The following is a 15,758-nucleotide window of genomic DNA, read 5'->3' as shown; positions in this document are numbered from 1 at the left end:
GATAAGAACACAAAATTAAAACAGTTTCCGGAAAAAGAGGGCCTTTCTTCCCCTAGAAAACTATAAATAGTAAATGTCTCTTGGCTTTCTAGAAAGTGTTTTAGTTGTTAGCAAATCTTTCAGTAGCTTCTTTCTACAAAATGAAGATCTTTTATTATCTTTTTCATTTTCTGTGTTATGCGACCTTCGTTCTACCAGGTAATAGATGCTTCTGGTGTGATTGTATGTATCATATGGTTGTTGTTATTGCGCCAGGCTAAAAATAGAAGTATTCAATTATAAATTAGAAAGTGTAGGTTTCTAATAAAATCTTTCGATTAAAAAATCTCTTGAAAAAAAGTCTCTTGATGATATTGAAACTCAGTTTCCTATTTTAGAATAGTGCTATACCAATACTTTATTTCAATTTGAAAATCAAAATGCAAATAAAATAAGCTGATTAAGGTGAGATTTTTTTCTTCTTGGAGTGTTTATTTGTTTTGATATTCAAGTTATTAAGAATATAATAATTTATTTAATTTATTTAGTCTTCTATCAGTGAAGACTTCATAATAAATTGAACCCCAGGGAAGATGAATAGACTAAGAATAGGTATATATCTCTTGGGATACCAATAACAAACTCTATAAAATGATCCAGAATATAGTCTCAAAATATGCTGGGCAATGAGGTGCAATGAGAATAAAAAGGCAGGTAAAGAAATAGGACCTTAAAAATCTTAGTTGAATTAGTTAATGCATTAGTAAAGGAATACAACAGTAGTTTTAAAATCAGTTAAAAGTGAATCATCAAAATATGTAGCTCCAGGGATGATTACATGCTCTTTTTAATATGTGTTGCCACTGAGGTAATCCAGACTCTAACAAGGGAGATACAAATATGTGCCCCAAAGTGTGTTAATTTGGCACTAGAGAGCTGGAATTTCAAAAGGTGCAGCATGTATTTAGAAATAGAACTGAATTCAAACTTAGAAAATCTGGATTTTATTACTAACTCCCTACTCAATAGCTTGTGCACATTGCCACTTAGAGAATTTAAGTGGGTTTTTAATGTCCTTAACAAAAAGCAAAGGAAATACAGCAGAATCAATAGCAATTGTAGAAAAGGTAAAATACCTGACATAAAACTTTGTTCTTGTTATGAAATGCCAGCTGAAATGGACAGAATGCTCTATGTTTGGCCTTTCATAGATCAATCAATAAATAAAAACAAATTAAAAAAAAACAAGAAAGGCAATTCAAGATATCAAAGTGAGTGGCTTTGAAAGAGTTCATCAAGTAGTACATATCACTTGCAGAATGGTGTGGTTTGACTCTTGATAAAACCTTAAAGTAAAAAAAGAAGCAATAAAAAGTGTCTAATCTAAGTGAATACTTTGTGAGGATGTCAGATGAGTGTTTGGTCCAGAGTGATACCATGCTGGAGAGACGAGTTGTGAAATGATGAAATCAATACTGATGTTGATTAAAACATGAAGGAATAGCCAGTATTTTAGGGGAAGTGCAAGCATAAAATAATCTATAGGGATAGTGAACATGGCATACTATAATAGTTTGTATAGTGAGCTTGCCATTAAATGGGCCAGGTTTTCCATTAAGGACCTGGAGCTCCTTTGTAGCTGTGGTAAAAGCTTTAGTTTTCTTAACTGTAAAATGGATGGTAATTTAATTTCATAAGGTTTTGAAAAGATTAAAAGAAACAGTGTAAGCAAAGTATTTATCACACTGAAGACTGCATTGCAATATTTCAAGAAATGAAAGAAGAGGAATAGAAGTAGAAAGAAAAAAGACGAGGAAGCAGTAGAGGATAAGGAGTACAAGAACGTACTCAAGTGCAGCCAGCTCTTCTTTCATTAACAATAAAAATTATACCAATAATATAATAAGCAAAGTATATAAGCAGTAAAATAAAGAAAAAGCAAGAAAAATTGTACAAAACAAATAACCATAGGCATATAAATTAAAGTTGCAGTGGATGCCATTTTGGGGGGGATGTAAAATTTACATACACTGTTGGTGGCAATATATAAACTAAAAACTCTAGAATCAAACTCTTTCACCATTATCCTAAACATATATTATGCAAAGATTAAGATATGTAATATGAATTTGTTTATAATAACCTGACATGGTTGTATGGCAGAAGTCAGCAAATATTGTAAAACAACTATCTTCCAATTAAAAATAAATTTAAAAAATAACCTCGTAAAGTTCTAAATGTTATGTAGCTGAAAAATTGATAAATTATCTTATATATAATTTCAAGGGAATATTATGTAGCTCTAAAACTTTTGAATCTTGTTGAAGACCAATATATGTCATGCAATCTAATCATGTATTAATTCAGAATATTTCAATTTTACATGTATAATGGAGATATATAATATTTTAGTGTCTTTTTATTTTTTGGCATTTTGTAAATTTGTTACAGTGTACACATAGGACTTTTTATAATCACAAATAGTACATCCTTAAATTAAAAAATCAGTAATTTCAATTACTCTTCTTTTATTCTAGCCTTGGTGGATCCTGAACGATGCTCAAAATTGTATGGTCAATGTAAGAAACGCTGTGCTAGGTATGAAAAGCAAATTGAGCTATGTTTGTCACCAAGTAAGATTTGCTGCATTGAGAGGGCATTCGAGGACGATTGATCTTGAAAAGGAAGATTTACCTCTGACCAAAGGAGTCGGACACGACTGAGCGACTGAACTGAACTGAACTCAAAGGAATCATGTGTGCCCCCAGTGCAGAGAGATGTCGGAATGCAATTAGAAGCTCTGTAATAAATAACTAAACCAATATTGTTATCTTCCTTCTTAGATGTTAATTAGGTGTTCAATGGAATGAGGTAGGATCTATCTTATTTTCTCTAAAAGGTTTGATAGAGGCATGCTGTGCTGTGCTGTGCTTAGTCACTCAGTCATGTCCGACTCTTTGCAACTCTATGGACTTTAGCTTGCCAGGCCTCCCTGTCCATGGGCATTCTCTAGACAAGAATACTTGAGTGGGTTGCCGTGCCCACCTTCAGGGGATCTTCCCAACCCAGGGATCGAACCCACGTATCCCATATTGCAGGCAGATTTTTTACTGTCTGAACCACCAAGGAAGCCCAAGAATACTGGAATGGGTACCCTATCACTTTTCCAGGGGATCTTCCCAATTCAGGGATTGAACCCAGGTCTCCTGCATTGCAGGTAGATTCTTTACCATCTGAACCAAGAGGAAAGCCCTGATAGAGGCATATCTTTTGCTAATTTCTTATCATGGGTACTATATTTGCATCAGTGACGGACCACTTTTGTGTCTGGTGGTTCACCTAAACTTATACCACTGAGCACTTTCCAATGTAACTATGATCTCTATAGAAACTTGGTTCATGAAAATTAATACTTATAAGTTTGTCAATTGTCTAAATATCCTCATCACATTATTGACATTAACAGACAGGAAACCTAAGTAAGAGATGAATGCATGAGCTACAGTAGAGCATGGAGATATTTATTGGCTTTTTCTCTCTTCTACCAAGGTTTTTCTCTTTCAAAAAGACATTTTATTTTATATTATCTGATGCTTATGCACTTGACCCTTGAATACCTCAAATTTGAACTGCAAGGTCCACTTACATGTCAACTTTCTTCAATAGTAAATACTACAGTGCTATACCATCCTGCTTGGTTGGACTTGGGGAGGCAGAACTACCAATAACAAGGAACCAAGATACAGAAGAACAGTGGATATAAAGGACAGGTTATAATTATATATAGATTTTTGGCTGTGTGGAGGGTGAGAACACCTAGCCCCCATGGACAGTGGGGCCTGGCAAGCTATAGTCCATGGGATTGCAAAGAATCAGGCATGACTGAGCAACTAAGCACAGCACAGCATAAGTACTAAACATGAATAGTCTTTTAATGTTAAAAGTTGGGGGAGAAACATGAAGACTAGAATTTGTTTTTCAGCTAAAATCAAGGAATAAATCTACCCTTTATCAATATTCTATAATGTCCCCAAACATATTTTTAATCATCATATTCTTTAGAACTAATTTAACTACATGCCCAAGATTATTGCCTTTTTTTTTTTTTTTTTAATTGAAAATCTGGTGAACCTAGGGAATGTCTACGTTAAAGAATTTGTACCAAGATGGACTTCATATAGCCACCAGGGGTTTAAGTGTTGTGTACCTCAGAGGAAAATGTTGAATTCAAGTAGAATGTATCCATTAGAGGCAAGAAGATTAACCAGAATCTGTACTTCTATAGGCTCAAGAACCAGATAACAGTATCCAATTCAAAGATTTGAGAACAGAAGAGAGACATATATAAAGAAATTCAAGGATAAGTAACAAGTTGACAACACTGAATGCAATAAGAAATAAGGCAAAATAACTCAAGATTTACTTTAAAACTTTGAGGAGAGGGATTCTGGAAGATGGTACCAGCAACACAGTTTTTTTAAATAGAACAAATAATAGGAAAACCAAAATGCGTGAAAAAATTATAACAAACTAGGTGACAAGATATCTCCACATACTTTATCATAAAAATGGGTGGAGGGGGAAAAAAACACCAATAGCTTAAAGTCTATTGTGAAATCTGTATCTAATGGGAGAAATCAGATGGAAGAAATGCAGTCTTTCTTTGGATGTGCAGAAAAGTGGAGTCCCATACAATGACTGCTGTTGGAAGAAGAGCATACCGATTTGTTTATATCAGCTATATCTAGGAGGGATTTTTCACTTTAACAGTGGGCAAGTGAAGTGATTAGCAATATATGAAGGGGTTGAGAAAATCTACTCCTATGAAATCCTGAAATTGAGCAGATGGGGATCATTTCCAAGAAACACCTCCATATTAAGAAAAACACTACTGGGAGTGGAAAGGAAACTTGGCCACGACTGGGAAAATTGAGGAAAGGGAAAATGAGTTTTAACTCATGCCTGCAGTCAGTGGCAGATCTGTATCCAGAATTCCCATTTCCCAATAGCCTGATTCGGTGTTTTAATTAAGAACAAAGATCCATGTACATTATCCCCAGTTCTAGAGCTCCAGCCAAGGTATTGTCAGCACTGTGTATTGACTTGCTTTTCATATTTCACTGTACTCTGACTCCGAGAGATACCACTCTCTTGGAGCCTCAGCTGGATTTCAAGTAAATTATGAAGTCTTAGAAAGGGTTTATATCTATTACTTTGTCTCTCCTCAAACTTATAACAGGCTTGTAACCATAGTAGATATCAATCAATAAATGTTGGAAAATAATAAGAACATTTATCCTAGACATTTCAGTTTTCCACCTGTTCTTTTTTCCATTTCAAAGATATTTATTAGATGCCCATTTTCATTGAAATATAGTGGATGTACAATATTATATTAGTTTCAGGTGGACTATATAAAGACTTGACATTTACATATGTTAAGAAATTATCACCATGATGTCTAGTAACCTTATGTCTCCATACAAAGTTATTACAGTAGTATTGACTATTCCCTGTGCTATTCATTACATCCCTGTGATTTATTTGTTGCATAACTAACTCGAGATTTGTACCTCTTTTTCTTTTCTGGTAACCACCCATTTGTTCTCTGTATCTGTAAATCTGTTTTCATTTTGTTTTATTTAATTGTTTTGCTTTTGAGATTCTGCATATAGGTGACATCATGAAGTATTGGCATACTGTCAGTAGGAGGAACATAAATTTTTGAAACTCCTGGATCAAAGTACATTTTTAATGTTTATACACAGGATGTCATGCCTGTTTTTCCACAGTAAGCCCACAGGTCTTGATTGCTCTTTAAAGAACAAAAAAATGAACAGATGATTATGAAACATGTCACAAATGCATTTATTTATATTTTTCTAATTCCAAGTGAGTTAAATATTTTAGGTCAGTTTACTGGCTATTTTCATTTATTCTCCTATGACTTGCTTTTTTTCATAAATAGCTCTTAATTTTCTTTAGAATGATTTGTAGTTTTAAAATAATTTGCACTCACTTTTTATGTACAATAACCCTTTGGCTATTACATTTTGTAAGTATTTTTATTTAAGCTTTTCTGGATTTTCATTCATAAATAAATTATAAATGTGTATACATTAAATAATATTATATTTTGTATAACTATTAAGGCCTTTCTTCTTGATTAGAAAGTCCCTCCCTGTGACAAGATTATAAATATGTCCATATTTATTTTTTATATATTCTATATGCATGCATGTATAAATATACATACAGATATACATATACTTCATTTTAAAGAATATAATTATATATAATTTTATTAATATTCAGCATATGTTAGCAGACATGGGTTTTTGCACATTTTTTCTGATAGTTTGCTGATCCCAACATCATTTGTGCCACATTTGTGCCACATTTTCCACACAGATTTGACATGCTATATTCATGAGAAACTAAATTTATGAATATACATGTGGACCTGCAGATCAATTGACCAATTTTTTAAAAATATCATCTTATTCTGAATACTGTGACTTTGTAGTATGCTGATACCTAGTAAAGTACATCTTTCTTTGTGCTGTTTTTTAGGTTACTTTGTCTTTAGATCTTGCCCTTGATCCTATCTGCTCAACCATCAGAAATCAATGTTACAACTCTGATACCACAGACAGTCTCACTTTCTTGGGTTCCTATAGAAGTTTCTTCTTTTGAAGAACAAAGAGACTTTGCTATTGTACTTTTATTCAGTACATGTGATAGACTGTTAATTAAATTATTAGATGGGTGCTGTGCTTTGTCTTATGAATACCAGTTGAAATGATGTGCAATATGATTACTTAAAATATTTAACAAGTTCAACCAAGGTATTCCAGAAATAGCAAAATTATTTTTTAAAAGCCATACTAACAGGATTAGATATCTCAATGATTTCATAATAATAATATCACATAATTTTCTAGTATTTTACATTTACAAACATTTTTATCTTTGCTATGTCATAATCATTGAAAGAAATCAGAGCAAAATCACATTTTCACTGGTAAGATTTAAATAATTTAATCACACCTTTCATTACACAGTGTAGAAGGCAGTGAAGGGGTGTGACTCTGGTATCTAACATCTTGGGTTCAATTGCAATCATTACTATTTATTAACTGTACCAAGATGGGCAAATTATTTCATCTCCTTATGTCTCAGTTTCCACATTTATAAGCAAGAAATAATAATTTTACCTACCTTGTAAGGATAAAATGAGTTAACATATAGAAATAGTTGAAAACAGTGCCAAATGTTAGCTTTTATTGCTCAACAATCAAAACATAGTCAAAGCTATATAGTCATTCTATTAGTCTTATACAAATGTGAGAGTTGGACCATAAAGAAGGTTGAGTACCAAAGAAATGCTTTTGAATTGTGGCAGTGGAGAAGACTCTTGAGAGTCTCTTGTATTGAAAGGAGATCAAACTAGTCAGTCCTAAAGGAAATCAACCCTGAATATTCATTGGAAGGACTGATGTTGATGCTGAAGCTCCAATACTTTGGCCACCTGATGCAAAGAGCTAATTCATTGGAAAAGACCCTAATGTTGGGAAAGAGTGAAGGCGAAAAGATAAGGGGTTGGCTGAGGTTAAGATGGTTAGACAGCATCACTGACTCAATGGACAGGAGTTTGAGCAAACTCTAGGATATAGTGCAGGTCAGGGGAGCATGACCTGCTGCAGTCCATGGGGTCACAAAGAGTTGGACATGACTTAATGACTGAACAACAACAATGAAAAGGATGAGAAGCCTAGTTAGATAAATTGACCAAAATGTTTCTTAACAAATCAGTAACTTAAGAAAGGGGCTTCCCTGGTGGCTCAGAATCTGTCTGCTATGCAGGAGATGCAGGAGATATGGGTTCAATCCCTAGGTTGGGAAGATCCCCTGGAGGAGGGCATGGCAACCCATTCCAGTATCCTTGCCTGGAGAAGTCCATAGACAGAGGAGCCTGGAGGACTATGGTCCATGGGGTTGCAAAGAGTCAGACATGACTGAAGTGGCAGAGCACACACACACACAGAACATAAGGAAAAGAAATCAGGTACCATAACTTCTAGACAATTACTCTTCCCAGATTAAAAAGAGGTCCACCAAAGGAACCCACAGTATATGGAGAAGATGTTCTTTTGCTATTCTCATACTCATTTCTCCTTTAATGAGTTTTTGTGATTTCTGTAGCAGCAAAGGTAGCCTTTGCAATGACTCAGTCAGTCAGTTTAGTCACTCAGTCATGTGCAACTCTTTGAGACTCCATCAACTGCAGAAATCACAAAAATTCATTAAAGGAGAAATTTGAGTAAGCTCCAGGAGTTGGAGCTTACTCAAATTTCTCCTTTAATGAGTTTTTATGATTTCTCCAACTCCTGGAGCTTACTCAAACTCATGTCCATTGAGTCAGTTATGCCATCCAACCTTCTCATCCTCTGTCTTCCCCTTTTCCTCCTGCCTTCAATCTTTCCCAGCATCAGGGTCTTTTCCAATGAGTCAGTTCTTCACATCAGGTGGCCAAAGTATTGGAGTTTCAGCTTCAGTATCAGTCCTTCCAATGAATATTCAAGACTGATGTCCTTTAAGATGGACTGGTTGGATCTCCTTGTTGTCCAACTGACTCTCAAGAGTTTTCTCAATTCTTCAGTGCTCAGTTTTCTTTATAGTCCAACTCTCACATTCATACATGACTACTGGAAAAACCATAGCTTTGACTAGAGGGATCTTTGTTGGCAAAGTAATGTCTCTGCTTTTTAACATGGTGTCTATGTTGGTCATCACTTTTCTTCCAAGGAGCAAGCATCTTTTAACTAATTAATTAAAAGACACTTAAAAGATGCCTGCAGTACTAGTGTGCTGAAAATGAAACTATGTCCTAAAAACATCGGTCTTAGATGAGCACCAGAGGTTTGATAGCATTCTTTGGACTGAAGGTCATATCAAATCTGAAACTATCAAGATTCACTTAGAATAATTATCAAGGCTTTGAACATACCCTAAGAATAAGTATCTTTTGGAAGACCTATACTATTTTTGCAAATTTGCTTCACGATTGGTCCTAGGAATTCAACAGTTTCCTGTATAACACCTATTGGATAATCTGGAAATCTGTTTCAGGTTTCTTGGTTCAGAAATTAAGCATAAGGAGGTTTATTGAATTTTTTTATCTTTAATAGAGAAACTTTCCTTGCTTTCTAAGAATAGAGAAATGGAATGCCTTTAAATTGGGCATTTCAGTAACACAGCTGTTTAATCAGTTCAGTTCAGTTCAGTCACTCAGTCATGTCCGACTCTTTGCCACCATTGGTGGCACCATGAATCGCAGCACTCCAGGCCTCCCTGTCCATCACCAACTCCCAGAGTTTATTCATACTCACGTCCATTGAGTCGGTGATGCCATCCAGCCATCTCATCCTCTGTCGTTCCCTTCTCCTCCTGTCCCCAATCCCTCCCAGCATCAGAGTCTTTTCCAATGAGTCAACTCTTCGCATGAGGTGGCCAAAGTACTGGAGTTTCAGCTTTAGCATCATTCCTTCCAAAGAAATCCCAGGGCTGATCTCCTTCAGAATGGACTGGTTGGATCTCCTTGCAGTCCAAGGGACTCTCAAGAGTCTTCTCCAACACCACAGTTGAAAAGCATCAATTCTTCGGTGCTCAGCTTTCTTCCCAGTCCAACTCTCACATCCATGCATGACTCCTGGAAAAACCACAGCCTTGACTAGACGGACCTTTGTTGGCAAAGTAATGTCTCTGCTTTTCAATATGCTATCTAGGTTGGTCATAACTTTCCTTCCAAGGAGTAAGTGTCTTTTTAATTTCATGGTAAATACATTTTCCAATAATCCTATTACTTCTGGATCTTAAAAAAAGAACCACAAAGCAAAACTTGACTTGAATCTTTAGCTAAATATCTCCTTTATATGACCATATATAAAATAACTACTTACGTACACCATTCAAATAATTCTCCTAGTAAGTATTTATTGAAGATGTCATCATTTGGCATTTTACAAATATGACATTACACACATTATTATTTGGCTGTGTATATATGTGTGTGAATGGGCGTTCCTGGTGGCTTAGAGGTTAAAGTGTCTGCCTACAATGCGGAAGACCCGGATTCGATCCCTGTGTCATAAAGATCCCCTGGAGAAGGAAATGGTAACCCACTCCACTATTCTTGCCTGGAGAATCCCATGGACAGAGAAGCCTGGTAGGCTATAGTCCACGGGGTCGCAAAGAGTCTGACATGACTGAGCAACTTCAAAGAAGAAGAAAAGATGTGTGTGAATGCAAGTATTCATTGTGAAATTCTCTTATACCTATTGTGTTTTAAAATCCACATTGCATGTGAGAGACAGCAAAGAATTATTTATTTCTGTAATGCTGAAGAGGGTTTTAACAATAACTATAGATCACAGGGGGAAAGATTCTAACAGCAGAAGTAATAAATTAGCAGAAAAAAATTTCTGCTACTTTTAAAATTCAGTGGTTTATTTTTGCATAGTTTCTTAAGCAATAAAAAAAGAAAATAAAAGATCACACTGTCATATTTATACTCCTCAGACCTCCTGTAAGAAATTCCAGTGATATGGGATTATTTAAACAACTAGCTACTAAAAATCATGATAATCTGCTGGCAACATCTTAAGCCCTTTATATTATCAAGATAAAGGAGAAGTGTTGGGATATTTAGTTAATAAAATATTAACCATTAAAAATGATGTAACAGAGTCTATGTAGCAAAATGGAAAAATACTGCCAAATGCAAACATTGAGGACAGAATAACTGGAATAAAGATGTAAAAATGCAAAACAAAAAAAAAAAAAGATAAAGGAGAAGCAATGTCCAGTACTTTTGCCCCAGGCACTGCTAAACAGGAGTGTTAACTTTGATAAACATGAATGACTAAATTCATATCACTGTAGGAAGAGAAATATAAAAAGATACACTCTCCACCTTCTTACTGAAAGACTTCAGAGCTGCTGACTTAACTGACTTTGTTCAGTCGTGAAGATTCCTGTCCTTCTCTTCGTTGTATTTTTCTTCCTGGCCCCACTGTCACCAGGAAAATTGGAAAAGTTAATTGAGTGGTTGAAATCTTTATAGAGGGATAAGTTTTGGTTGATGTCAGCTGGAGATAGAGTGACTGAATTGCCAAGAGAGTGGTTTGTGATAGCCCCAGAAGTAAGTCTTACAGAAAGGACTTGTGATCTTACTAAAAAGGTTCCTGGTGAGTTATATTATTATGGGAGAGAGTTTAAGGACTTGAGCAAATGCTTTGTTCTCAGTCTAGGCTGGCCATCCAGAAAGACCAAGTAGATAGGATATTAAAGTATAATCGTCTGGATCCTTGAGAAACAGTGAGGCACTGTGCGTTGTGCAGTAACAGTGTATTTTTCACTAACATACACTGAATGATAGATTTGGCCACAATACCATGAATTAAGTGTAGTAAGTACATCTATTTAATAATATTATCATGAGGATTACAGATATGTAAATATGCAAAGTGCCTAATATCGACTATGATGATGTCCTTCTGAAATATTTTGATTACTTTTACATTGTTTTGAAATGTCTGAGAAAGAAAGTAACTTCTTGGTGCCTCATTTTGGAGGAAGAAACTCTACTTTGACCTCCATTGGAGAATAAAACGCAAAGTTTCTCTGTTGGATTTCATGTGCTTGAGTTGTGTACCCGATGTGTCTTGATAGAGATCATTGGATGGGTTGTTCTGATGTATTTTGGGCTACTTAGGATAGAAAAAGAAGTTTGTTTGTTTGTTGTATATATAAGAACACTGTAAAAACACATACCCCAAAAAATAATTCCATTCACCTTAAAACCAAACAAAACAAACAAGCAAACAAATAAAACTATGGGGAATTTTTATCTAGAAGTGGCTAGAATTTCAATAATTTACTAATTGAACTTACATTCCATTCCTTAATAGTATAAATGAAACCAAATTCTCTAACAGTTAAGTCTACCTTTGGGTAAATTTAAAACTCAAAAACCTAAATATCTTGGAGAAAAGAGTCAAATGACTTCAACTATTTTGCAATTAAAATAAAATTTCTCAGATGAAAATTATGAGAATTGTTATTGTATGACATCTTTCTAAACTCAGAACAAACAGAATTAAAATCATGTTTTGCTTTATACCAACCCCAAACAAAGGTTTCCTTAAAATAGAAAAGACTAGTATACAGAGCAACCACATTTGGGTAATAAAATATTACTTTCAATCATGTGATCATGATTTACATGTGTCCCTCATGTCATCTGCTTTTGAAAAACTTATGTGAAAACCTTCATGACATTTTCAGTATCTTCAGAAACCTAAGAGACGTGTTTATGTGCATGGTTTAATCTAAAAGTTGAAAAATTTGCAATTCCTTCTTGTGCATAAATATGAATTTTTATATGATGCAATAGCTGTTATCTAGAGAAAAGATATTTGTTGTTTTTGTTACTAGTGGAAATATGCTAATTTAGAATTGCCACTTAAATAATGCTATTCTTTTCCTCATACTGGTGCTTGACAGCTGTCATCTTCTGTTATTTGTAAATTCCAATTAAGTCGACATACATGCTTCACACCCCTCATGTAGGATGGTATAATTTGAGGATGCATTTTTAAGCTGGTGAGATAATGTCTTTTCCCTCCAGCATCAAAAGCAATAAATAACATCTCCCTAGATATTATAAATAAAGAGACATCATTAATTTATACAGTGGAACAGTGATATTACATGGACTAAAATATATGAAAAAAAAAAAGTCAATGTAATATGGGTTTGACTTTTTCCCTATACGGCCTAGTTATCCAGAGTAACAGAGATCTTATGCTAGCTTAAGTTTGCTGAAATCTGAGGGCATCAATATATATCAGGTTACCAGTACCATCAACTCCACCACAACTGGATCCTATAAAGTAAGATTCTAGGTGAAGAGCGAAGACCACTGTTTGTATACCTTCTTTGAGGATACCTGATAATTCACCATTACATTTAATGTTTTTACTTTGTGAGTTTCCCTCTGTTGGTGACTCATTTAAAAATGCAAGCATTTCTTGAAGAGGTGAAACAGCAAGTCTTCCATCCATGATATGGATGATTCTGTTCATTGGTATATGTTGTGATCAAGGAGAATTTGAGTACTTTATAAAGGAGGGGATTCTGAAAAAAAAAAAAAAAAGGAAATGCTAAGTGATTTTACACTTCTTCACTGTGTATCTAAGGCTGCTCATGCATGGAATCACTAGTACAGTGTTTCCTTCTTCCCTGAAAGCCTCAGATCTGTGTGTGTTCAAGAATCCTTCTTAACCCAGTGCCTGCTAGGGTTCTATTCATTCTTCCTATCAGAGAGAGTTCTAAAGATAAAAGCAAGAGAGCTATTTAAACAACATGAATTGATTTTCCCATTCTTGACTTGTAAAGTAAAAAATTTAAATATTTAATTTCTTTTGAATTAGAGGAAAAAGTAATCAGGTGGGTAGGTTACACTTAGGAATATACATTGTCTGCTGCAAAGCTATTCTGGATTTAACAACAACTATTTATAAATTTTCATGGAGAAGTAAGCTGTAGCCGGTAGCAGGCCCGGCCAAAAGTTGCAGAGAGAGCAGACAAATCACAAAACTGTCATGGTTGGATAAACAGTGAAATAAATGACTTCTTAAAACTCTATTGTAAAGGGAGTGAGGGGAGGAATCTTAGCATGTGCAGATGTTATAATAAATTTCATATCAACAACTGATTTATTCCATGTTCGGGGCCCTATGTCACATATAATAACTAAGTGGTTTATGTGCTTTTTTTTTCCTTTTAACAGTGAAATGTGCCATGAAAGACACCTATAGTTGTTTTCTCAAGAGAGGCAAATGTAGGCTTGCATGCCACAATTTTGAAACACCAGTTCGTTTCTGCACAAAACTAAATGCCAACTGTGGTATATAGAAGTCTGAAATAAAAATCAACATCCCTGAAAAATAAAATACAGTGAGTATCAGGATTAGTAATAAATGAGCCTGAATTACTAACCACTCCTGCACAGTATGTGTTGTTTTCTTGGTCACATGGCATCATTTGAGGAACTAATTTCTCTTTTAAGGATCTGATATCTTTTAAAAAATATGTTGGGTGGTTCTGTGAAAACCATTTCATTATTTTGGATATAAATTCTCTATTAACTGGCTGGAGAATGCTGTTGCTGCTAAGTCGCTTCAGTCGTGTCTGACTCTGTGTGACCCCATAGATGGTGGCCCACCAGGCTCCCCTGTCCCTGGGATTCTCCAGGCAAGAACAATGGAGTGGGTTGCCATTTCCTTCTCCAATGCATGAAAGGGAAAAGTGAACGTGAAGTCGCTCAGTCATGTCCGACTCTTCGTGACCCCATGGTCTGTAGCCTACCAGGCTCCTCCGTCCATGGGATTTTCCAGGCAAGAGTACTGGAGTGGGGTGCCATTGCCTTCTCCAGGCAGGAGAATGCTAAATGACACCAAAATATTTATTATTATTAGGAGCCTTCAATTCAAAGGTATCCAAACTGCTAGGAGCACTTCTTCAAATGAATGAGAAGTTGAAAGAGACCAAAGAAATGGAACAAATAGGATCTTCATCAGATTATAGATCAAGGGACGTGACTTGATTCACTACAATCAGGAAGTCCAGGAGTCAGTCCAACCCTTCAGTTTCATGCATTTGTTCTCTTCAGTTCAGTTGCTCAGTCGTGTCCAACTGTTTGCGACCCCATGGACTGCAGCATGCCAGGCTTCCCTGTCCATCACCAACTCTTGGAGCTTGCTCAAACTCATGTCCGTTGAGTCGATGATGCCATCCAACCATCTCATCCTCTGTCATCCCTTTCTCTTCCTGCCTTCAATCTTTCCCAGCATCAGGGTCTTTTCCAATGAGTCAGTTCTTCGCATCAGGTGGCCAAAGTATTGGAGCTTTAGCTTCACCATCAGTCCTACCAATGAATATTCAGGACTGATTTCCTTTAGGATTGACTGGTTTGATCTCCTTGCAGTCCAAGGGACTCTCAAGAGTCTTCTCCAACACCACAGTTCAAAAGCATCAGTTCTTTGGTGCTCGGCTTTATGGTCCAACTCTCACATCCATAGATGACTACTGGAAAAATCATAGCTTTGACTAGATGAAATTTTGTCAGCAAAATAATGTCTCTGCTTTTTAATCTGCTGCCTAGGTTTGTCATAGCTTTTCTTCCAAGGAGCAAGCATCTTTTAATTTCATGGCTGTTGTCACCATCTGCAGTGATTTTGGAGCCCCCCAAAATAAAGTCTCACTGTTCCATTTTTTCTCTTACACAAGGAATTATATTTATTTATTATATTTATTGGAGTCTAATTGTTTTACAATGTTTTGTTATTTTCTACTATACAGAAAAAGGAAGAAGCTATATGTATACATACATCCCCCATTTTTTGGATTTCCTTCCCATTTAGGTCACCACAGAGTATTGAGTTCCCCATGCTATGTAGTTAGTTCACATTAGTTACCTAGTATATATACATAGTATCAGTTGTGCATCAATAGTGAATTGAGAAACTGAGATTGACATATACACACATGGAACTTTAAAAAGATGCCACATCTGGAAATAAGACATAGCCACTAATCTTCCTTGGAAGGACTGATGCTGAAGCTGAAGCTCCAATACTTTGGCCATCGTGGAGAGCCAATGTGGAGAGCCGACTCATTGTAAAAGACCCTGATGCTGGGAAAGATTTTATAAA

At 35.5% G+C, this 15,758-nt stretch overlaps 1 protein-coding gene and 1 pseudogene across 1 annotated transcript; one reads left to right on the top strand and one right to left on the bottom strand.

Annotated features, from left to right (window-relative positions):
* LOC139178961 (craniofacial development protein 2 pseudogene) overlaps positions 1–15,758 on the bottom strand; it is a 33,218-nt pseudogene that overhangs the window by 5,594 nt on the left and 11,866 nt on the right.
* Positions 98–3,061, top strand: DEFB114 (defensin beta 114). The gene is made up of 2 exons (XM_070778091.1): positions 98–198; positions 2,517–3,061. The coding sequence occupies exons 1-2, from the start codon at positions 141–143 to the stop codon at positions 2,651–2,653; spliced, it is 195 nt and encodes a 64-aa protein (XP_070634192.1). The 5' UTR covers positions 98–140; the 3' UTR covers positions 2,654–3,061.

This window comes from Bos indicus, chromosome 23, assembly GCF_029378745.1.
Source record: "Bos indicus isolate NIAB-ARS_2022 breed Sahiwal x Tharparkar chromosome 23, NIAB-ARS_B.indTharparkar_mat_pri_1.0, whole genome shotgun sequence".
Classification (NCBI taxonomy): Eukaryota; Metazoa; Chordata; class Mammalia; order Artiodactyla; family Bovidae; genus Bos; species Bos indicus.
The sequence above is the reverse complement of the archived record's forward strand: the minus strand, read 5'-3'. Positions and strand labels throughout refer to the sequence as shown.

Bases quoted from the DNA above. Each gene is read 5' to 3' on its own strand.
- DEFB114 (XM_070778091.1), top strand. From the start codon at position 141: ATGAAGATCTTTTATTATCTTTTTCATTTTCTGTGTTATGCGACCTTC. The intron at 199-2,516 runs GTAATAGATGCT...CTTTTATTCTAG, and splicing joins TGCGACCTTCGTTCTACCAG to CCTTGGTGGATCCTGAACGA.